This window comes from Podarcis liolepis (genome assembly GCF_965112155.1).
Source record: "Podarcis liolepis genome assembly, chromosome: 2".
NCBI classification, from domain to species: Eukaryota; Metazoa; Chordata; class Lepidosauria; order Squamata; family Lacertidae; genus Podarcis; species Podarcis liolepis.
Window position 1 is genome coordinate 121824768 of NC_139555.1, and position 24246 is coordinate 121849013.

General features: G+C 45.4%; 2 protein-coding genes, 1 long non-coding RNA gene and 1 pseudogene across 7 annotated transcripts in view; 1 reads left to right on the top strand and 3 right to left on the bottom strand.

The window, feature by feature from the left end:
* The window catches only part of LOC310702041, a 257327-nt gene that overhangs the window by 115189 nt on the left and 117892 nt on the right, over nt 1–24246 (top strand). The window lies entirely within an intron of this gene.
* The window catches only part of LOC310701705 (H-2 class I histocompatibility antigen, Q9 alpha chain-like), a gene marked incomplete at its 5' end in the record, with an annotated part of 167789 nt that overhangs the window by 93009 nt on the left and 50534 nt on the right, over nt 1–24246 (bottom strand). For 2 of the 4 annotated variants that reach the window (XM_083492991.1, XM_083492990.1), the window contains one exon: nt 17603–17878. In XM_083492991.1, coding sequence (XP_083349117.1) covers nt 17603–17878 — 276 coding nt within the window. Of the gene's footprint in view, nt 1–14975; nt 15437–17574; nt 17879–24246 lie in introns of those variants that run through there. The other 2 variants (XM_083492989.1, XM_083492992.1) reach the window with 2 other exon arrangements.
* The window catches only part of LOC310701772 (major histocompatibility complex class I-related gene protein-like), a 139620-nt gene that overhangs the window by 11794 nt on the left and 103580 nt on the right, over nt 1–24246 (bottom strand). The gene's annotated exons all lie outside the window — the stretch shown is intronic.
* Nucleotides 1–24246, bottom strand: part of LOC310701696 (major histocompatibility complex class I-related gene protein-like) — an 84555-nt pseudogene that overhangs the window by 9693 nt on the left and 50616 nt on the right. The gene's annotated exons all lie outside the window — the stretch shown is intronic.

Consider the following 24246-nt stretch of genomic DNA (forward strand, 5'->3'; position numbering starts at 1 on the left):
GGGTGATTTGAATCCCAAGGATCCTCCCCTCCTCATCTTTACAAATTATTTTGGGATCCAGTTTCTCTTTAACATAAATGACCAACCCTCTCTTTTTATTCACCGTTGAGTTAATAAACTCCATTCCCAGCTTTTTATTAATCAATATATGTTTGTGTTTTTTGGCCACATGTGTCTCTTGGCAGCAAACCACGTCACATTTTTTATTTCTCAAAACTTTCTCTATTTTATTTCTTTTTAACTTCTCATTTAGACCGTTAACATTCCATGTTAAAAAAGTTAAGGACATTATTAGGGTAAAGCGTCGCGTTTATATCTACTTTCAATTCTTTGTTTCTTCCTCTTCCTCTGTTTCCTCCTCTTCCGCTCCACTTTCCCCCTCTTCTTCCTCTCCCTCTCCCTCCCCCTCCCTTCTTAGCAACCTCTCCCTCCCCCCTCCTTCGCTTCCCCCCTCTTTGGCAACCTTTCTATCTGTTACTCCGTTCTCCTTTTTGCTAAGCTCCTTCTCATATCTTCTCAAGAATTTCTCTATCTCTGAGGGACTGGTCAGTTTAAATCTTTTGTCTTTGAAAAAAAAAGCAATTCCCTCAGGGAATTCCCATCTAAATTGAATGTTATTCCTTCTCAGGACGCCTGTTATGTGTCTATATCCTTCCCTCTTGCGTAGTAGTCTGACCGGAATCTCTTTCAGGACAATTATTGGTCTACCGCCTATTATTAATTTTTTGTGATAACTCGTTTTGAGTATCAAATTTCTCATTCCCATTGAGTTAAACATTACTAAACAATCTCCAATGGGTTTCTTAGGCTTATTCTGGTATGTTCTTGTTTTAATCCTAAAGGCGTTTTCTATCGTGTATGCGACCTCCTCTTCCTTTATTTCTAACCAATTTGCCAATTCCGTAATTAATTTTTCTTTGATGTTCTCTCTCATTTCTTCTTCAATGCCTCTAAATTTAAGGTGCATTTGTCTTTGTCGCATATCAGACATCGCTATATTGTCCCATATCTGCTCCTGTGATTTATTCAACTCTCGCATCTCCTCTTTCATTTTCTCCGTCTCCCTTTTCTGTTCTTTCATGTCTTTTTGAATTCTTTTATTAGTATCCGCGAATGCCTTTGCTTTAACCGATAGTTCTTGGACTTTCTTTCCTAGCTCTCCTATAGCTCCCTCTATTCTTTTATCTATCCTCTCCTGCATTTCCTCTAATTTATTTTCTATGTTATTTTCATTCTGCTTAAGCTCCTCCTTGATTTTTAGCCACAGAAAATCCAAGTCCTTGATTTCTTCTTGTCTAGAAACTTTCCTTTCACCCGGAGTTCCCCCTCCCCTTTTCCCGTTCTTCCCTTGCATTTTAGTCCTGTTTGTTCGTTAGGTTCTTCGAGGCTAAATCTCTCCCTTTAAGGGCTCACAATCTCCTTATTTTACTCTATACGACTATCCCAGATAGTCCCAAATAGTCTGCTTAATTGCAGCAAGAGGTGTAGTCGGGGTCCTAACACAATCCCAATTGAAAAGTAAACAAAAAAGGAAAAGGAAAAAAAGAAAAAGAAAAAAAAAAGAGGAAAAAAAAAAAACAATTCCAATCGATAAATTAAGATATTTTTGGTAATTATTTTGGATAGCAGGTTCAAATTATATTATAGCCCCTTCCACCTCTTTTTACTCCAGCAGGGGGGGTCCTTGTCAAGCCACCCCACCCCTATTCCTGTTCATGTGCCACAATTAGAATCTTAGCATTACCTCATGTCTCAGGAGTGCCAAAAGGGAGAACAACAGGACCGAAGAGCAAAATAGCTCAACAAAGCAACATATCTCAGGGGTATCAAAGTGCCTAGAAATTTTCCAAAGAACAGACCAGGGAGAGGGGGCAAGGAGGAGCAGGGGGGGGCGAAGAGGGTAGTTGTTTAAACTTTACAGACTAGGTAGCAGCAACAAACTTAGGAGACAGGTCTACAGGTATAACTATAACTATACAAGAGCCTGATCTACTACTAAAGTTGGGGGGGGGAGAAAGGGCGGGGATAGGGGCTAATTGGGTAGGGGGTATACAAAATACATGTACAGGGGGTATTGATACGACTGATATCGATAGTTGTCTATCTTCAGCGTCTTTCACACCGTTCGTGTAACATTCTTACGCTCTTGCCCTCTTACATGGATTCACAGAGTCTCATCTATCCTAGGTAAGTAACGAAAGGAAAGTAGTCTTTAACCAAAGATCGTTATATTCGTTGTGGACTCTCAGCAGTAAGAATCTTCAAGCGGCAACCGTAGTAGTTTTTCCGTCTCTTCCCCCTCTGTACTTCTCTAATCCTCTTAGAAATCCAATGGTATTTAAAGCTGTATGGGTTTATTAAGTTACCAATTGGGAGTCACCCGCGAAGTTCAAGCAAGGTAAGAGTCCCAATTTAAGAGTTCCAAAGTAAAGGTCCAAAATTAGGGGTTCCAAAAGCCCAGATTTGAGAGTTCCACGATAAAAGTCCAAGTATAAATCGAGACGTGGGTCCACGCCAAGTACTAACAGGAGTACGTGCGGCTCAGGCAAACAGTCTTTAAACAGTCTTTAAGCCTTCTGCAGATAGTAGCTCAGTTAGTTCATTTAATTTAATCAAAAGAGAAACTTCTGAGCATACACAGTTCGGTCGTTATGAGTTATTCCGCTTTCTTACTAACCGTGATTTCGTGGGCCTGCGCCATTTTTGCTCTCCGTCGGGTGGGGACCAAACTAAAAAAAAAAAACAGCTACTGTCCGGACTCACCCATCTCTACTCCAGTAATTCAGATTTCAATCACGATGGGGTTCCGTTTTTAAGCTGTGGTGGCTCGTCGCCTTTCTCGGTGGAAGCTTGAGGCATCGTAGCTTGGAGACGGCGTTCTCCCTGGTTATGCGCCTGCGGCTCCGCCCCAGTCTCTTCTCCCCGCAAAGGAGGAGGAGGACCCGCGGATGTAGAGACACCGCTCTCGCGCTGCTGGGAAACCTTCCCCCAGGGGTACCCCCCCTGGGCTTTCGCTTTTTGGGGGCGCAGTGCCTTTGCGACACCCCCTTATCTCCAAGTTACTCGGAAAGCACTTAGCGTGGCTTTCCGCGCTCCCTCACCGTCCGCGGCCGGAACCGGAAGTCCATAAATTCTCAACAATCCATATTTTTCGCCTTGTGCATTAATCTCAACTGTAATGTATCTTCCCTCCTCATCTTTAAATATCAATTTAAAGATGAGGAGGGAAGATACATTACAGTTGAGATTAATGCACAAGGCATTTTTTTTATGTTAAAAATGGTATCAATTTTGGATTCCATTTTTAACATAAAAAAGCACTCCTCTTTTTTTAATTTTGTCTGAAGAAATAAATTCCTGTCCAAGTTTTTTGTTCTGAAGAATTTTTCTATGTAATCTAATAACATGGGTTTCTTGTAGACAAATTATATCCAAATTCTGTTTTGCTAGCACGTGATAAATCTGAATCATAGAATCATAGAGTTGGAAGAGACCACAAGGGCCATCGAGTCCAACCCCCTGCCAAGCAGGAAACACCATCAGAGCACTCCTGACATATGGTTGTCAAGCCTCTGCTTAAAGACCTCCAAAGCAGGAGACTCCACCACACTCTTTGGCAGCAAATTCCACTGTCGAACAGCTCTTACTGTCAGGAAGTTCTTCCTAATGTTTAGGTGGAATCTTATTTCTTGTAGTTGGGTCCATTGCTCCATGTCCGCTTCTCTGGAGCAGCAGAAAACAACCTTTCTCCCTCCTCTATGTGACATCCTTTTATATATTTGAACATGGCTATCATATCACCCCTTAACCTCCTCTTCTCCAGGCTAAACATGCCCAGCTCCCTTAGCCGTTCCTCATAAGGCATCGTTTCCAGGCCTTTGACCATTTTGGTTGCCCTCCTCTGGACACGTTCCAGTTTGTCAGTGTCCTTTTTGAATTGTGGTGCCCAGAACTGGACACAGTACTCCAGGTGAGGTCTGACCAGAGCAGAATACAGTGGCACTATTACTTCCCTTGATCTATATGCTATACTCCTATTGATGCAGCCCAGAATTGCATTGGCTTTTTTAGCTGCCGCGTCACACTGTTGGCTCATGTCAAGTCTGTGGTCAACCAAGACTCCTAGATCCTTTTCACATGTACTGCTCTCAAGCCAGGTGTCACCCATCTTGTATTTGTGCCTCTCATTTTTCCCAAGTGCAATACTTTACATTTCTCCCTGTTAAAATTCATCTTGTTTGTTTTTGCCCAGTTCTCTAATCTGTCAAGGCTGTTTTGAAGTGTGATCCTGTCCTCTGGGGTGTTAGCCACCCCTCCCAGTTTGGTGTCATCTGCAAATTTGATCAGGATGCCCTTGAGTCCATCATCCAAGTCGTTGATAAAGATGTTGAATAAGACCGGGCCCAAGACAGAACCCTGTGGCACCCCACTAGTCACTCTTCTCCAGGATGAAGAGGAACCATTGATGAGCACCCTTTGGGTTCGGTCAGTCAGCCAGTTACAAATCCACTGAGTGGTAGCATAGTCAAGACCGCATTTTACCAGCTTCTTTACAAGAATATCATGGGGCACCTTGTCAAATGCCTTGCTGAAATCAAGGTAGGCTACATCCACTGCGTTCCCTTCATCTACCAGGCTTGTAATTCTGTCAAAAAACGAGATCAGGTTAGTCTGACATGACTTATTCTTCAGAAATCCATGCTGACTATTGGTGATCACAGCATTCCTTTCTAGGTGCTCACAGACTGTTTGCTTAATGATCTGCTCCAGAATCTTCCCTGGTATTGATGTCAGACTGACTGGGCGGTAATTATTTGGGTCCTCTCTTTTCCCCTTTTTGAAAATAGGGACAACATTTACCCTCCTCCAGTCTGCTGGGACTTCGCCTGTTCTCCAGGAATTCTCAAAGATGACTGCCAGTGGTTCTGAGATCACATCTGCCAGTTCTTTTAATACTCTTGGATGCAGTTCATCTGGCCCTGGAGACTTGAATACATCTAAACTAGCCAAGTGTTCTTGTACTATCTCCTTAGTTATTCTGGGCTGTGTTTCCTTTGCTGAATCATTTGCTCCAAATTCTTCAGGTCGGGCATTGTTTTCTTTATCGGAGAAGACTGAGGCAAAGAAGGCATTGAGGAGTTCAGCCCTTTCTGTGTCCCCTGTTTGCATTTCACCATCTTCTCCTCGGAGTGACCCCACTGTTTCTTTGTTCTTCCTTTTGCTACGAACATACCCATAAAAGCCTTTTTTGTTGCTTTTAACCTCTCTAGCAAGCCTGAGTTCATTCTGTGCTTTAGCTTTTCTGACTTTGTGTCTACACGTGCTGGCTATTTGTTTGAATTCCTCTTTGGTGGTTTCCCCCCTTTTCCATTTTTTGTACACATCCTTTTTTAATCTTAACTCAGTTAAAAGTTCTTTAGATAGCCACCCTGGCTTCTTTAAGCACCTTCCATGTTTCCGCCTCATTGGTATTGCCTGACGTTGTGCTTTTACTATCTCCCTCTTAACAAACTCCCAGCCATCATGAACTCCCTTTCCTTTTAGTATTACTGTCCATGGGATCTCACCCAGCACTTCCCTAAGTTTTATGAAGTCGGCTTTCTGAAAGTCAAGAAATTGAGTCCTAGTATGCTTGGCTGCTCCTTTCCGCTGTATAGTAAACTTCAGAAGAGCATGATCACTCGCGCCTAATGATCCTTCCACTTCTACCCCACTAACCAGGTCATCAACATTGGTTAGGACCAGATCTAAAATGGCTGTTCCTCTTGTTGCTTCTCCCACTTTCTGGACAATGAAATTGTCTGCAAGGCCAGTGAGGAATCTGTTTGACCTTATGCTCTTGGCTGAGTTTGACATCCAACAAATATCCGGGTAATTGAAGTCCCCCATTACTACTATCTCCCTTCCTTTTGCGTGCTTGGCCATCTGTTCCAGGAAGGCATCATCTATTTCCTCCGTTTGGCTTGGGGATCTATAGTAAACTCCCACAATGAGATCTCTGTTATTCTTCTCTCCCTTAATTTTGACCCAAATGCTCTCACTTTGGCTTTGAGGTTCTAAATCTTGGATCTCTTCACAGGTACTGTATACACATCCCTGACATATAACGCCACTCCTCCTCCTTTCTTGTCTGGTCTGTTTCTCTGAAATAGATTGTATCCCCCCATTATTACATTCCAATCGTGGGACTTATCCCACCAGGTTTCAGTGATGCCTATTATGTCATATTTAGTTTGCTGTACCAAGAGCTCAAGCTCATCTTGTTTATTTCCCATGCTTTGCGCATTAGTGTACAGACATTGAAGCCCATTAATCATTCCCCCGTGTCTCTTATTTAAGGATTTTTTCCTCCCACCACTAGGTCTGCGTGCTGTTTGCTCCATTTGGTCTATGACATTTGGATGATCATCTTCATCAATTGATAGACTCCTACCTTCAGGAGCACTGTCTCCCTCCCCCACATTAGTCAGTTTAAAGCCCTCCTGATGAGGTTTTTGAGATTTTTGGCAAAAACATTTCTCCCAACCGTTGTGAGGTGCAGCCCATCACTTGCCAGAAGTCCATCTTCAAGAAACTGCAGTCCGTGATCTAAGAATCCAAACCGTTCCTGTTTACACCATTTGGGAAGCCAGATGTTCACTTCCACTATTTTTCCCTCTCTCCCTGGGCCACGTCGTTCAACTGGGAGGACAGATGAGATGACAATTTGTGCATTTAGTTGCTTCAATTTCCTGCCCAGAGCCTCGTAGTCTCTTTTGATCTTCTGGAGGCTATTGCTTGCAGTGTCATTGGTTCCCACATGAACCAAGAGGAAGGGGTATTTGTCAGTGGGTTTTATGATTCCTTGCAGTCGTTCAGTTACATCTTGGATCTTAGCTCCGGGGAGACAGCACACTTCCCGAGACATCTTGTCAGGCCCACAGATCACTGCTTCTGTTCCCCTCAGTAGGGAATCCCCTATCACCACTACACGCCTCCTCTTAGGTTTGGTCGGGGTTCTTCCGTGAGCTGTCCGTTCCAAGGTCGCCTGCACATTCCCTGAGGACTGGCTTTGCTGCTCGTCTTCATATACCTGATCGACTGTAATGAGGGAGAGATCCTCAAATGGAGTCTGCTCTTCGTCTTCCATGCTAGGGGAGAGGACCTCAAAGTGATTGTGTATTTCTAAACAATCAGAGCGAACCCTGGGCCTCCTACTTCTTTAAGTCACGTTTCTCCATATATCTGGCTCCTGTGTTGGTGAACTAGCCTCCTTCTCAGGGGAGTCCCCTGTCTCCTCCTTGGTGGAGACGGTGTGCTCTGTTGCTTCCAAGAAGAGCTCCAGCTCTCTAATTCTTTGGAGCGTAGCTACACGTTCCTCCAGTTGCTGGACTTTGTCTTTTAAGAGGGCAATCAACATGCAATTGCTGCAGGGAAAGCTGCCTGCAACCTTTGGCAAGATGGCAAACATTGCGCAGGAACCACAGGCGACTGCAGCTGTTCCCTCCCCCTCCATCCTGAGAACGTGTCGTTGGGGGTGGCTACAGGGTCCTCCATCATAAAAAGCGTGAAGACAGGACAAATAACTCCCCCCACAAGAAAAAAAAACCTAGGTCTCCCCCAACAAACGTTTGAGACTAGCTCCCCTAAATCGAAAAGATGGATCAAACTGCTCGCGCCACTAGGCGCGCGCCGCTGCCCTGCTAGGTCTGATAAGCTCCTCCCACAGCTAATCCCCTGCCTCAACAGAAACCCTGCCCCCTCTGACCTTTGCACAGGGAGAACAGCTAATCAGCCACAAAGAAACACACACACACAAGAAAACCTTTTTTGCTCCTTCTTCAACTGCTGCCCTGCTAGGTCTGGTTCCTTTTTCGTCGAGAATTTAGTCCATTAACATTCCAAGAGTAAATTCTCAGAGCCATCTTCTTGTATTAAGGGGCTGCTGCCCCTGCCCCCGGTGGCTGTGGACTTTCCAATCCAAGTTCAACTGTGTATTTTTCCAAGAACCTTTCCTTTTCTCCAACAGTCTTGATTCTTTGTTTTCTTCCCTCATATTTAAAAGAGAGACCTTCCAGGAATTCACACCTGAAAAAAATGCTTTTCCTTCTTAAGGTGCCTGCAAGATCTGTGTAGTTGCTTCTCAGGTTCAAAAATGTTTTGGGATCTCCTTAAACAAAACAATTGATTTATCATTGATCTTTAGGCATTTTTTGTAATGAAGGCCCAAAATATTATCCCTTTGTTCCTTGGTCTTAAAAACTACTATGCAATCATGTGTAATTTTAGAGTCTTTTTAAGGTCCAAATCTACAGACCTTTTCAATCCAAGAAGTTAACTCGTCTTTTTGGAGATCCCAACACGCAACAAATTGATCAATTAGCCAATCTTTGAGATTATTCTGTTCTAGCTGGGGTGCACCTCTCACTCTTAATTGGGTTTCCTGTTCTTACATCTGAAGAAAAGCTATTGCATTGGAATTTTCATACTGTAATCTCTCAACATCAGGGACTCTGACTGTCTCTAATGGCGTCACTCTTGTTTAATGACCTGTCTTAACCTCTTTCAGTTCAGTTCTCAGGTCAGCAAAGTCTTGTCTCAGTTCTTATATATTCTGCTGGTTTCCTTGCACCTCTGCTTTAATTTCAGTAAGTAATTGCATCACATTTTCCTCAAAGATAACAGCCCTAGAGCCCTGTCTTGGCTTGGTCTTATCTATCTTCTCTCCCTTCTCTCCATTCATAACTGCACAACAGTTTCAAGGTCAGTCACACACTCAAATCAGAGAGAAAGGCAGGAGGGGAAAGGTTTCCCACCACAGCCCCCTACAGGCAGTTCAGCAGCTTCCCTCTTCCTTTTTACTCTTTCAAGTATTTATTAAATATTCCTCAGAGTTTCTTTGCACTTTAAACTTACTCACAGAGGGTGAAAGGTACCTTTTATATTATAATATCCAGTTCAGGCAGCTGTATCCACCAGAAAGGAAAACAAAAGTTGAAGATTTCCTCTCCCCCCCTTGTGACATCACAATGGAATCTAGCCTTCCCCTGCCAGGAGGTCTGCTTCAGAAAGAAAGAGTCTCTTTTCAAACAAATCTCATACACTCTTTGTTAAATAAATGTTTTACCCCCCTTCCCCCTGCTAGAAGGGGGGATTTTACAGTTCTACTTGGAAGTTTTCTGAATGTTTTTTCAGCTTATGGCTTTGGTCAGCAGGAACTGCTTTCACTTTTAAATAAGCGCAGAGGGGTTGACCTCCGTATTTAGATTACTTCCATTCTAATTTTTACAGTTTGAATTGTTGTGGTTCTGGACAGTTAAGAGCTAACACTCCAGGAGTGTTCTTGTTCCCTGGGTGCACTGGCCACATGACCCGGGCATTTTTCCTTTGATCTGTGCTCTTTGGGGGCTGCTGAGAGCAGTCTGTCTGAGAATGTGAGCGAGGTAGTTTCGTTTTTGTTAGAGACAGAAAGCTGCAAGCATGCAGCTAGATTCTGTAGGTTTTGCTTTTGGTTTTGTATGCTTCTAAATAAACAGTGATAGACTAGAAGCACTGGTGTCGAGCTGAGTTATTGAAGACACCACGCAGACACAGACAAAGCCATTTTATGCTGCATGTGAACTCTGCTACTATCCAACAACTGAGAAGAGAGGCAGCCCGCGAGTGGAAGCATGTGGGCACCATTGACGTGTCAGATTGCTCGCAAATCAGATTTATTGCAGTGCCGATGCAGCAGACCTTGTGGGTCAAAGGATTTACGACCCACAAACTTTAACACGAATTAAATCTCTTTTTTCTTTACTCACAATTTCCAATTTTTATTTTTGACAGAGAAATTGGCTGCTCACGATCGCCAGACTCGGAGCTTCGCGCTGAGAAGGAAGTGAGTCAATTCCACAGTGCCCACATCTCCGACCCCACTCGCGCTCGGGGCTCTTATTAGAGCTTACCGGTGAGTGGGGGAGTTGCCAGGGGCACCCGCTGGAACACCAAGCCCTCAGAACGTGCGATCTGAGGTTTTTTTCAGGGTACCGCGTCGCTGTTGTGGTCACCCCTACCTTCACAGTGCTGGGGCTCTTTCAGCCGAAAGAGCTCCCATCCGCCATTAATCGGGCGACCAACCGGAAGTCAGTGGTAGATTCCTGACATCCACAACTTGAGCCAACCAACCAACCAAATCTTTAGCTTCAGGTTCCAGTAAATTAAACCACCAGAGATCCCTCTCTCTCCACACCCTTGGCTCTTCCTCCTGCTCCTTCTTGGAGCCCCTCCCTTAGCCAACAGTTTTCCTGCAGCCTTTTCCTGGCCCTGAGGGACCCCTTGCTGTCCACAGACAGGCTGAGCAGACAGGCTGAAGCTTTCCATCAGGGTCTTGGGCTTAAGGACCAGGCCACCACCAGGTTTAGTTTTGTCTGTTTGTAACCTGTTACTGCTCCATATTGGGGGGAAATAGACAGAGAGAAGGGAGGAGTCACTCACTTGAGGCTGCTTTGTAGGCTGATTTCTCATTCCGTTTCCCTGTAGAGACAAAAGCAGAGACAAAGGTCAGAGCTGGAAGGAACCTCCAGAGGCCACACAATCCCATTTCGACCATTTGGCTACCCAGCAGATGCTCCTCTTGTCTCTTCCAAACACCTCCAAGGAAGGTGAGCACAGAAGGTTAGCTTTTCAAGGAACTCATGTGACAAAGAAGTAGAAAAAAGTGGGAAAATTAAAGAATTAACACGGAAACCAGGCAGTGGACAAATTCCAAGAGGCTAGAAGGAAACATAATCCAGTCCCTTCACTCATTCCTTTTTGGATTATTATTTCACTCCCAGCAGACCCCTAATCCTCAAACTTGCCCAGAGGTGGTTGGTTGAAGAGATAATGAACTTTAACAGTGCAATTCTAGGCAGGTCTACTCAGAGGAACATCCTATTCAGTTCAATACAGCGTCCACCCAGATCAATATTGATTGATTGATTGAATTTGTATACTACCCTTCATCTGAAGACGGCAGGGCCAATCACAACATACAAATACAAAATGAGAGCACAAAATACATAATAAAACAAAAACAAACCAGTAACTCACATTTAAAAGGCCCAAGGCCTGGTTCAAGAGAAACGTTTTTGTCTGGCGCCTAAAGATTTGTAAGGAAGGCTCCCTGCTAAGTGTGTACAGGACTGAAGACTTAGGACTGATTAAAACATTGGGTGGAAAGTGAACTTCCTGAGCCCAAAGTGAGCACAAAGGAATGGCCAACAGGAGTTTGGGTTCATGTTCAAAAGGTGTTTTATGGGGAACGGTGTCTGCAGGGATTCAAGGGGCAGTTGCCAGAAAGGCTCCACCAGCACATTCCCAGTCGGAGGCCGAGACAGAAGGACACAGGAGAGGCAGCAAACGCATCCAGGGTTTACTTACTGCGGATGATGAAGACGATGATCCCAGAGACCAGCAGGATGGCAGCCACGACACCCAGAATGGTTCCCAAGAGACCCAGATTGACTAAAAGGGGACAAGAGACATTTTTATTCAGACTGGCGGCAGCAGCTCCCCAAGGCCTCAAGCAGGAGATCTGAGTGGAGGTGCTGAGCTATGAGCCCGGGAGGATTTTACGTGTGCAAAGCAGGCCCTCTTTCTCCCTCCTAACAGGCCAAGGTCTTCTCTGTAGTGGCCCCAATACAATGGTCCTTCTCCCCACCAGAGTAAAGGATCAGAGGTCTTCAAAATAACCAATTCATTTAAGGAAGACAGTTGACAGGCACACCTGTTTCATCACAGACTCCAGACTTAAAAGCAGGTCTCCTCCTGCTCAGGCGCTTCAGCCTTCTCTGTCCTGACCCTGAGAGGAAGGGGTTCCCTCCCCTCTGAGACCCCCCAGAGCCCAGCATTACAGGCCTTCAGGGAAGACACAAACCCTTAGGAAGAAGCATCTGGGTGTGGATGTGCATGTGTTTATGGGCTCCTGCTGGGAAAGAGGGAGTTTTGCTGCTAGACATTCTGCATGACTTCCTGAAGGCGCAGCTTTCCTGGAAGTGTGTGTAAGACGAGTGTTGTTATGAAAAAAAACCCTACTTGCTCTTCCCAGCAGTTTTTTGGGCTGAGTAGGGATGGATATCAGTTTTTCTAGCTGGGCACAAGTGTGAGGAGGAGCGAGTGAGAATCTTTTTCACTGTGAAGTACAGTCAGTCAGGGGCTCCCTCTTTTAAGCTCACAGCCCCTTTTTCAGCCGCAGTGAGTGTGCGTAAGTCAGCCATGTGGAGGTTGTTTCATTTGTTTTTCTAGATTACCTAAGCGAGTGTCACAGCCACATTGTTGATTCCCCTCAGGTCATTTGTTATCGTGCCGCAAATAACCAGAAGTGAGGGTGGCGACCATCTTCCAAACCTCTTTGGTGCCGATAAATACTAAAGGAAGCATTTTGTCACTGCATCGAAAACAGCTGGCAGTGTAGGTGGCAGCCATCTTAACACACCTTCTGTGTCTAAAAAATTGCTAAAGTGCCGCAAATAGCCGGAGGTGTGGGAAGAAGCCACTTTAACCCTTTTTACTGCCTGTAGCAATTTTAACTGAAGTGTTAGGGAGAATTGTTTTCCCCTTATCTCTTTAGCCAAACCATTGAAGTTCATAGTTACAATAAACACAGAAAAAATATGATAATTAATCAAAGCTAATAATAATAATAATAATAATAATAATAATAATAATAATAATTCTTATTTATATCCCGCCCTCCCCAGCCGAAGCCGGGCTCAGGGCGGCTTAGAACAATAAATAAATAAATAAATAAATAAATAAATAAATAAATAAATAAATTGATAATTAATCAAAAATTGATAATTAATCAAAGCAAATAAATAATCAAAAATTTTATTGTTGAAATGAAAACAGGACACAGCTACAGGCTTCAAGGCCAGCCATCTGCTGCAGCGGGAGATACGTGCTGCAGATTTGTCTGGGAACTCTGAGATAAGTCCAGTCTTCAGAGCAACGCAGGATGTTGCGGTTTCGGACGCTGCAAAGGACAGAGGCAGCGGGACGTTTGTTGCTTCTATGGCAACTGTGAAAAACAACTCCAGCCAGGACACGATGACACGCTGGGTGTTTTGGTTTCTGCTATCAGGCAGCACCTGATAGGCAAACTGCGGAACTGCAGGGCTGTTTTCAACAGGAACAATTGTTTTATTCACAGACGGAGCACAAAAAAGCAGTCTGTGGTGTGGCTAACGTGTTTTTTTCTTTCTCCTTCACAGGAGGAGCTAGAGATCTGCGTTGTGCCGGGACTGAATAGTTGTCGGTTATCTGTATCTGCTCTAACGAAGCAGGGGTTCAAAAATGTGCTTTGAAAATGACACCTGTTCCATTTTCAGAGGGGGGCGACAACGGGTCAACATGGCGAAGAGCAAGAACAACGTCTTTGTTCTGGAGTCACCTATGGAGGGTGGTGGGAATGCTGAATGAGCACAGGCGCAGTGTGCTAAGGTTCCCAAAGATGTGCAAAAGTTGCACAGGTGCACAAAAGGGTACAAGCTCCGGAAATGTGGGAGGTCCCAAGGGTGCAGGGCATGCAAAGGTGCAAAGGTGCTTGGTTTTCCCGGGTTTGGGAGGGTAGCCAAGGAAGCTTTGAGCTTGTTCACACAGATCTGTCAGGACCCATGAGGTCTGAGAGTCTGGGTGGGGCCAGGTATGTGCTGTCGCTGACAGGTGACCACAGCCAGGTTGGCTGGTGTTTCTCTCTCAAATCACAGGGGGAGGTGGCGCAACTGATCCAGGATTGGGTTGCGGAGGTGGAACTAAGGTTCTCCACCAGGGTGCAAGGGGTCAAGAGCGACCGAGGGTCACAGTTTACTGGGTCTGCTCTGGAGGAATTTTTCAAGGAAAAGGAAATACGTCACCAGGTGACGGGTGCAAAGTCTTCTCAAGGGAGAAGGGAGGCTGTGGCTGAACCCAGTGATGGGGATCAGGTCCAGAATCAGGGTTCAGATCCCGGTGATGGGGACCAAGTCCAGGGTCAGGGTTCAGGGCAGGTTTGGGCATCTCCAAGGGTTGTGAAAGGAGTGTCCAGGTGTGAGGCTTCATCTCCGGTAATGGAGAAAGCTCACGGAAGGGTTGTCAAGTCAGAGGGGGAAGAGTCTGACGGAGAAGACACAACTGCTGGCCCTAATGGGTCAGTAGGGTATCAGGTCACAGGTGCGTGGAAAAGTGTCGCACAGTGTGATTCTAGGAGTGTTGAAGGGGTTCAACAGGTGCCTGGGAAAGATGCCGGGAAGGGGCACAAGGCAAAGGGGAAGGTGTTGAACTCAAAAGGGTCTTGTCAGAATGTGATGCAGAGGGGGTATGGGAGTTGGAACTTAACTGGTTAAGTTGTTCCCATGGTGCCTCAGCATTCTGACGTCAGCCTAGCAAGCTGGGAGGAGTTTGGGAAGAGTTTCTCTCTGTTCCCCTCTGGTCGTTGAGGGAGAAAGACGTAGCCTGTAATGGCGGAGAGGAGCCCAGGAAATCCCTGGGGGAATGTCGGAATAAAGAGCTAAAAAGGACAAACCTGGACTTTGTGTGTGTTTGTCTGGAAGCTGGGAAAGGACGTGACAGTTTATCACCGCTGTGTTTATCTCTGCTAAGGTGTGACTGGAGCTACCGGACGACGGAGCTGAGTGGCGCAGCTGAGGGAAGCGCGCCGGACCGGGCTGCCATAAATAGGCTGCGCCACTCAGCTCCGTCCTCCTTTGAAATGCAAGGAGGTCCCAAGGAGAGAGAATAACCAAAAATGCCCCGCAAACAACCCTCATCTCCTCCCAAGGTCCCCACAAGTCCCTATAGAGATGAAATTGGAAAGGGGGGGGGGTCTCTTTCCACAGATGGATGCCATAATAAAGTTTTATTCCACACACTGTGCTGACACATTTGATTTTGAAGAAGTAAAATATCTGCCCACAATCTGTGACATTACAACTACTTGGGCTTAAAGGGAAATTTGAGTTCAAGGCCTATGAGGCCCTGGCCAGAAAAGGCTGCATCTCTGTCAAAATCTACAGATTCCGATTCAGTTGCTTCCCTCCAGAGACACAGACAGGATCCAACTGGGGTTCCCCATCTGAGCTGTGCTGCAGCTGAAGGGAGGAGTTGGGTGGAAATCCCCCTCCCAGAGCCCACCCCTTCCCCTCCTGTCTGTCTGTCTGTCTCTCACCAGGCTCCTTCTCCCAGGCCACGTCCAGAGGCTTCTCCAGGCTGTCATGCTCCACGCGGCACCGGAAGCGCTCCCTCTCCTCGGGGTCGATCTGGACACTGAGCAAGAGATAGTAGGTCCCGTCCGAGTTGGGGGCGACCAATCCTCGGAGGGTGCCCTCCTGCCAGACCTCCCCGTCCTTCACCCAGTTGGCCTCAATCTCCTTGGGGTAGAAGCCGTGGACTTGGCAAACGAGGGTCTCCAGGCCATCATAGTCTGCCTTCCTGGTCACCCTCACCACTGGAGCCTCTGCAAAAATTGAAGCACTGGAGGTAAAAGATATCGACACCCGCAACGAAAGCCTGGATGACTCCTGTATATTTTTAGAGCCACCTAGGCCTGCTTTCCAGAGTGTCAGACTCTGCTCACATCCACAGAAATTAAAAAGAAGTGCAAATAAATGTGATTCCTCAGCCTCCCTGGCATCTTCCCCAGTTAGTGTCTATGGCGGAACTGTTTTTAGATGTTTTATCCTTTGGTTGCCAAAGCAGACTCCTTTGGGAGGGAGGACTGGTCACAAATTAATTTGTCATCTTGCAAAGCTCTAATACTACTCAAATATGACAACTGGCACACTTCTTCAGATACACTGAAACAGAAGTCACCAAACCCTTATATATAGTGAGAGGGTGGGGAGGTGTATTACTCAGAAGGGTGGTAGGTGATTGGCTGATAGGTGCACCCTCTGGGTCTGGTGACTTCTGTTTTAGTGTATCTGAAGAAGTGTGAAGTGTGCACGCACACGACAGCTCATGCCAATAACGAACATAATTGGTCTCTAAGGTGCTACTGAAAGGAATTTTTTCATTTTGTTTTGACTACGGCAGACCAACACAGCTACCTGCCTGTAATTAATTTTCACTTTAACAGAACTAGTAAGAGAGAGACAGGACCCCTTATGCTCCTCTTGGCTGGTCTGACTTTCCCTCCCCATCTGCAGCAGATCCATCACAACAGAACGCAACTTCAAGGATACCAACTAAACTCCTCAGTGTGGACTACATAGCCAGCAAAAGTGATACAGATGCACTCGGAATTTCTAAATCTTTTGTAGGATGCAGGGTTTTGTTTTTCAAAAGCGAAACCGACCACTGTTACATCTGCTCCAACAGTCTCTACTCTCTCCCTGTGTGCTGCCTGCAATCCTTTGTCCCCTTACCTGGGAGTAAGCAGGGACACCTTCTGAAGGCGCTATGGACTTGGACAACTGTTCTGCTCAAGTGTCCACCGTTTCCTTTTCATGGGGACCTAGGGGTTGGTCATGTGACCTCCCAGGAGCCCCACTTGGTCTAGGTTCCTCCGCTGGGCCTTAACTTCCCAGTCCTGGGGGACACAGAGGGAGGTCCTTGGTCAGGCTCTGCTTCCTAAGGGGAAGGATATATAGGGCAGGATTCGCATGGGCTGGGTTCCCAAGCCCCCACCCCATTGTGCAATGGTCCATCCCAGTCAAAACACTTGATGGTGTGATTGAAACCCTGGGCCAGATTCCTGAAGAGTGGACAGTACCATTTCAAGGCACAGGGTTGGGGAAGAAGACACTTCTGAATGTTCCCCATGGAAAAATATTCTTCACAAATAATAAATATAGAAAGGTAGAACAGGGAATTCCCATAGTCTCTCACTATGTGCAGGTTTTCTCCTTCTAGGCCACAAGTGGCTAACCTACAGTATTAATGAGGGGGCTGCATCCTGCCCTCTAATACATATTTATGGGCTCCCCAAACATTTTCTATTTTTTTAAAAAAGGTTAATTTCTTTAGTTTTAAAGACTTTTCAAATAGGTACATACCCTAGTGTAAAGCCAAAAGGTTTTCTGTTTCCCCCTCAAATCTGTCCATTTTAATTTTGTTCCCCTCCCCCTCCTTAAAACGCATTTTGCTTTACTGACCACTTTCCTGCTGTTTCTTTGTGTCCCCTCCCCCCATTTGTCTTTTGCCATCCCTCTGTCCCTTCTCCTGCCAACCTAGCAGTTCAAAAGCACATCAGAGTGCAAGTAGATAAAGAGGTACCGCTCCAGAGGGAAGGTAAACAACATTTCCGTGTGCTGCTCTGGTTCGCCAGAAGCGGCTTAGTCATGCCGGCCACATGACCCGGAAGCTGTATGCCGGCTCCCTCGGCCAATAAAGCGAGCTGAGCGCCGCAACCCCAGAGTCGGCCACGACTGGACCTAATGGTCAGGGGTCCCTTTACCTTTTTATTCTAGCCAAAGGGGCATGGGGGGTGTTTTTAAGCATCTCCTCCCCCATCATACTCTGAAGTAATCCCTTTTCTCCTCCCAGAGTCCCAAACTTATTTCTGCCAGTACCACCAAGAAAAGTGTTTGCTTTTTGATCCAGAAAGGAAGACTGTTAAGGGAGGGAGGGGAGCGTGAAGGGAAATTGCCCCACTGAGCCCCCCTCCCCTCCCCCCTCTCACCTGTCCTCAGCAGAGTCTCCTTCCCATAGTCCAGGTATTTCTGCAGCCACTCAATGCACTCCTCCTCCAGGTAGGCCTTCTGGTACTGGTTCCCAGCCAAGTCAGAATCCCACTTCCTCTTGCTCACTTGGGCCCCTGTATCAGCTGCCGTCCAGGTGAGGGTCTCCTTGTCAAAGGCAATGAAGTCCCTCCCGTCATAGCCGTACTGCTCATACCCTTCTTTGCGCCCGTCTGACCTCAGCTCACAGCCGTACATCAGCTGATAGGTGTGGATCCCTGGAAGGACCAAAAGAGGCCCAGGAGGTCAAGGGGGGTCAGAGCAGCCCCTCCCCCCATCAGCAAAAGAGCTCAGGAAACAGGATTTATTTGCATCAGACTCAGGGAAGAGGCAACAGTCAGAGGTGAGAAAAATTAACCAGCATTATATCTTTTTGAAGGCTCATCCACATAACACATTTACTGAGTGGAAACACTACAATGCTGAGCCTACAAAGCCCCCCTTTAATTGCCCTCCTCTCTCTCATCGCCTCACACTCCCCCCCCCCAATTCCCAGTGGATTCTCCCAACTCCCTGGAGGCGGGGGAGGGGTGGGGTTTCCCTTCCTGTCCAACAGGAGCATCCCTTGCAGGGTCAGAGGTCACAGCCTGTCCGTCTTTCCCCCCAGCTCTGCTCCTCTCGATCTTGCCCCTTTTGGAGGGACGCATCAGCTTCCCCCCATCCCCCCCTAGAAAGGGGGACACCCACACATGGGGGGCCCTTTCAAGAGAGAAGGTCTCCTCTTCCCCTCCATCTCTCTCCCCCCAGCTTCTCAATATCAAGGACCTTTTCCCTAAAAGGAGAAAAGTCTTGGAAGGGCCTTTGGAAAAAGAAGATTCCACATAGCCTGGGAGGGAAAGGGAAGCTGCAAGGGGGGGTTGCCCCACTTCAAAATGCCCCCCCTTCCCAGCAGAAGCCAGACTGCTCTTGTCAAAGATGGCGGGTCTCTGTATCCTCCTGCCCACCCCAGGGGGCTACCACCAAATCTTCAAAACAACAACATTAAAACAACATTTTGAAGTCCCACAATCCTTACATTGGACAGATCACTTTGATTCTCCCATTACATATTACAGTGTGAAGTTAAGGACATGAGGCAGGAGTTGGTAATGCAGGTGAGCTGCAAGCAAGCTGCCAGCCAGCTCTGTGGAGACTCCTTTTATTGACACAATATGCAAACACAGGCAGATACATTTTGGGCGGTGACCTTTACACGTCTTCCAGTACCGAGATAGTGGGGTGGTACAAAGCTATTTTGGCACCCGTTTCCACCACGTCATTTTCCCCTTGCACAGTAGGTGACGAAGGAGACAAAGGTCTCAGAGAGAAAGGTTACAGACACTGCAGACTACTGAGACCGCAAAAGGTTAGACAAAGGGCAAGATGTTCAGACAGCTGTGGCTTTATCTGTGAGGGGGAGTGTGCCCCGCACCCCAAGGTCATGTGTGCAGGCAGACTGTGACTGTCTGCGGGTGGGGAGTGTGCTCTGCACCTGGCGATCATCCCTACATTTCCCCTTTTCTATCTATCTGAGCGCAGGTCCCAAGTCCACCAGTGCGCTGTGTGTGTAGCTGGGCATACTCCAAATTGGAGGAGTTCATAATGCCGGGAGCAATACGTCGAAGCCGAATGTGATCAGAAGCAGAGAGGGCCATGACGCAGGGACCAGGGCGAACTTTGCAGAGCTGTAAAACAGTGGGAGTACATTGTATTGGTTGTTGTTTAGTCGTTTATAGTCGTGTCCGACTCTTCGTGACCCCATGGACCAGAGCATGCCAGGCACTCCTGTCTTCCACTGCCTCCCGCAGTTTGGTCAAACTGTCCAACCATCTCATCCTCTGTCCCCTTCACCCTGTGCCCTCCATCTTTCCCAACATCAGGGTCTTTTCCAGGGAGTCTTCTCTTCTCATGAGGTGGCCAAAGTACTGGAGCCTGAGCTTCACGATCTGTCCTTCCAGTGAGCACTCAGGGCTGATTTCCTTAAGAATGGATAGGTTTGATCTTCTTGCAGTCCATGGGACTCTCAAGAGTCTCCTCCAGCACCATAATTCAAAAGCATCAATTCTTCGACGATCAGCCTTCTTTATGGTCCAGCTCTCACTTCCATACATCACTACTGGGAAAACCATAGCTTTTACTATACGGACCTACTTTTTAAGATGCTGTCTAGGTTTGTCATCGCTTTTCTCCCAAGAAGTAGGTGTCTTAATTTCATGACTGCTGTCACCATCTGCAGTGATCATGGAGCCCAAAAAATTAAAATCTCTCACTGCCTCCATTTCTTCCCCTTCTATTTGCCAGGAGGTGATGGGCCCAGTGGCCATGATCTTCGTTTTTTTTATGTTAAGCTTCAGACCATATTTTGCGCTCTCCTCTTTCACCCTCATTAAAAGGTTCTTTAATTCCTCCTCATTTTCTGCCATCAAGGTTGTGTCATCTGCATATCTGAGGTTGTTGATATTTCTTCCGGCAATCTTAATTCCGGCTTGGGATTCATCCAGCCCAGCCTTTCGCATGATGAATCCAGGTTCCTATGCAATATTTTTCTTTACAGCATTGGACTTTCCTTTCGCTTCCAGGCATATCCGCAACTCTGTGGCGAAGGGGCTTGAATAACTCAGAGAAGCTATGAACTATGCCGAGCAGGGCACCCAAGATGAACAGGTCATAGTGGAGAGTTTTGACCAAACGTGATCCACCTGGAGGAGGAACCGGCAAGCCACTCCAGTATCCCTGCCAAGAAAACTCATGGACAAGTAGATCCAGAGCTGATGAAGCGGCTGAGCCAAAGCCGAAAGGATGCTCAGTACATTGTATACAAGACAGCAAATAAGGCAGGCTAGAATCATAACAGCATGGGTGAAGATGTGTTTGAGCCATAGAAGATCAGGAAGTCAGCTAGTGAGCCAGTTGCACAGTTCAAGGCCTTCATTGGCAAAAGCAGGCATGGCATGAAAAGAAACAGCATGGAGTTGGCAGTAAGTTGGGAAAATATATGGCAGCAATTAGTGAGTCAGGAGTCTCTGGATGTTCAGGCTTGAGGGAGCTGATGTTGTCCAGCGGGAACAAGGGCTTGATGTCACCCCAAGTGACTGAAGCAACTTCTTTGCAATCTGCACCTGGCAGTACTACGTCTCTCTCGGGTGGTGCTTTACTGGCATCCCCTGTAGGAACCTGGAAGTTTGGAGTTGGTCAGGCCATGATGCCAGAGCATGCTGGAGAGCGAGTCGCACACACCGAACTGGAACTCACAACAGACCTGTAGGGGTAGAAATAAAGCAGGACCATGCCACTTCAGGTCCGCTGCAGATCCGGTAGCTGTTGATAAAAAAGGTTGTTAGCTCAAGGTCCTTGGATTTGTGGAGATGTCTGTCTGCTGGTGCAAGCCTGACTGAATCAAAAGTAAGATGGTTAAATGAAACAGCAACGTGTTTCATTTGCACTGGATTTTGCCTAGGGTCTTGAACTTCTCCCCATTTCCTAATTGTTTTCAAGGAGCAAGTGGCCCATTCCACACTTGTTTAACTTGTGGAATTACAAGGACTACTGTGGGTAAGAGAACTATCCCACTGGAGGCAGGATTGCTGGGAAAGCTGGGAACAAGAAGCAGAAACAAAATCAGCTCTCAGGCATTTGGCCTGACCCATGACAGCAATGCAAGCAATCATGTGCTATATAACCTTTTGAGTTGTTGCTCAAATGAGCCCTGAAAAGGTTTCAACTGTGACATGGACTGTGGATTTTGGTTTAAAATGCACAGCCCCTTGGCCACAACTGCGGTGCTTCTAAGATTCACAGCATGTGGAACTTCCTGTGAGGTCATGGAGCAATGGGTCAAGTCTCAATCACGATACACCTATACCTTCAACACTGTTTTTAAATAGAATCAGATAACATTTCCAGGGGTGGCCTCTCCTGGGGTTTTAGAGACGTACAGAGATTGTCCTATTAGTACCGATAAGACTATTTATGCCAAAAGAATTTATATATGATAAAAATAGGGAGGATCTATTAGCAGTATTTGAAAATAACCCCGTTATTCTCGAACCTTTGGCTAACCAAAATTCGATGCCTCTGGCAGACATTGATTATTATTATTATTATATTATTCAGGAATTATTTTCTTCTTTTTTAAATCTCCAGTTCAGCAACAAACCTTTAAATAAGTATAACTGGCTTGATAAAGAAGGTATCAACCATAAGAAAGAACTCAGAACTTGTCTAAAACAAGCCTCTATCACTAACTCCCAAGGTCTCTGGAAGACTTTTTTGAAATGAAAAACGCTTTTAAGAACATGCTCCGGGGGGAAAAAATTGTGTTTTCACAAGCCAAATTGTCCAAAATTGTTACTGCATTAGAAATTAAAGATACCAAAACCTTTTGGTCACACCTTTCAATAAAAGCTACCACTGATTTCCCTAATATGATGAAGCTTGGATTACGCATTTTACCGCTGTTTTCTATGATTCCCAAGTTTTTAAGAAGGAAAATTTTAAATCTTCTTTGGCAATAACCACACACTTTCAAATTACTGTTGAGGAGATGATTCTTTTGTTTAAGCAAGGAAAATCTCAGTAGACCTGTTGAGATTAAATGTGGAATGGTGGGCCATTAAGCTTTAACTCTATCACTCAGTCCTTGTACCAAAACCATGGAATAACTCAATAGTGGTGCCGATTTTTAAAAAAGGTGATAGGAATTGCCAAGAGAATTACAGGCCTATTAGTTTGTTACCATGCATAAGTAAAATGTATGCCAAATCCCTGCTTATTAAACTGGAAGAATGGATGCTTACAAAAGGTCTACCTGGTAAGGAACAAGCTGGTTTCAAGGCAGGCTCTTCAACTCTTGACCAGTGTCTAGTGTTATGTCATCTTGTGGACAAATATGTCTTGTAGATATTAAAAGTGCCTTTGATTTGGTTGATCGTAATAAACTGTGGACCAAATTGGAACACCTCGGTATTGACCCATACCTACTTACATTGATCCAAAGTTTACACTCCAGTAACCAAATACAGTGGTACCTCGGGTTACATACGCTTCAGGTTACAGACTCCGCTAACCCAGAAATATTACCTTGGGTTAAGAACTTTGCTTCAGGTTGAGAACAGCAGCAGGAGGCCCCATTAGCTAAAGTGGTGCTTCAGGTTAAGAGCAGTTTCAGGTTAAGAACGGATCTCCGGAACAAATTAAGTTCTTAATCTGAGGTACCACTGTACATGTTGAAGTTTCAAAAGATGGTAGACTTGCAGGTCCAATTCTGAATAACCAAGGAGATAGGCAAGGCTGTATCTCGGCCCCTACCCTATTTAATCTTTTTTATCTGACCTCCCATTATTTCTTCAAAATGTAACCACTCATATCCCTTATTTAAACAATATCCCAGTTTTTTTATTACTTTATGCAGATGATGCAGTAATTATCTCACTTTCCTCTTTGGGTTTTAAAAATTTATTTAAGAGTTTCTCAAACGTTTGCTCTATTAATAACCTCAAAATTAACTATGATAGGACAAATATTATGCAATTTACAAAGAGAGGGAACCCAAAACATTGGATAATTAATGGACATTAATTATCTTCTTGTATTAGAAGCTAAGCATTTCAATTATCTGGAAATTGTATTTAAAAATAACATGAATTGGAACACACATATCTTTGCTGCAATAGCTAAGGCTATAGTGACAGCTCACCATATTAAATCTTTTTTTTTTCCTCCCGTAGGATTTCAGGTGACCTTAAGAGGTTGGATAAATTTCATGCATCCCTTCTGAGGTCATTATTAGGACTTGCAAACTCTGTAAAATATGAATCAATATGTTGTGAGATGGGAATACTTCCTTTATCAGTAAGAGTATGGCTGAGAACCTTGGAATATTGGATCTTCCTGCATTACAGAGCCCTATCTCCTAATTCTCTCCTTTACGACCTCTTAAGTGATAATGTGATTTACAATCTATCATTGATTTGTAGGAGAAAATTGAACTCGATAGGGCTTAATCTAACTGACTTTGAAAATTCTGACCCCAAAGATACTTGGGAAATTATCAGGAAAAATCTTATAGAAAATAGTGTTTTCCCCACGCTTGAGGTTGCAAAACACAGGACTTGCTCTCCTCTCTATTTAAATCTCCCTTTGTGTAGAGATTTTCAAAAAGGATACATGGCAAATCTGAAGAATCATTAATTGTGCGGGCTGTTTATGTTAGCCAGATTTAATATGTTTCCCTCGATGATAGTGAGAGGAAGATATTTAGCTCTCCCAGAATAAGAGCGTCTCTGCAAATGTAGTAAACAGGAACCTGATACTTTGGAGCTTATTTTCTTTTCTTCTGATTTTGGAATTTATGCCAGAAGACAATTATTAGAGGCCTTAAAACTCAATAGACTGATTTCTATGCTACCGACGGTTCAGGACCTGCTTTCGGACAGGAATGATCAAATTACTTTAATAGTGGCTGAATTTTTGAGTGCAGTCCATGTAGAAAGATTGGGCCATTATAAAGAGACTTAATAATTCTTAATTGATTGGTGATGTGGTAGTGTTGCATTGTATTATTTATGCAAATTGATTTTCTCTGGAGTTAAAGATCTGATTGAGACAA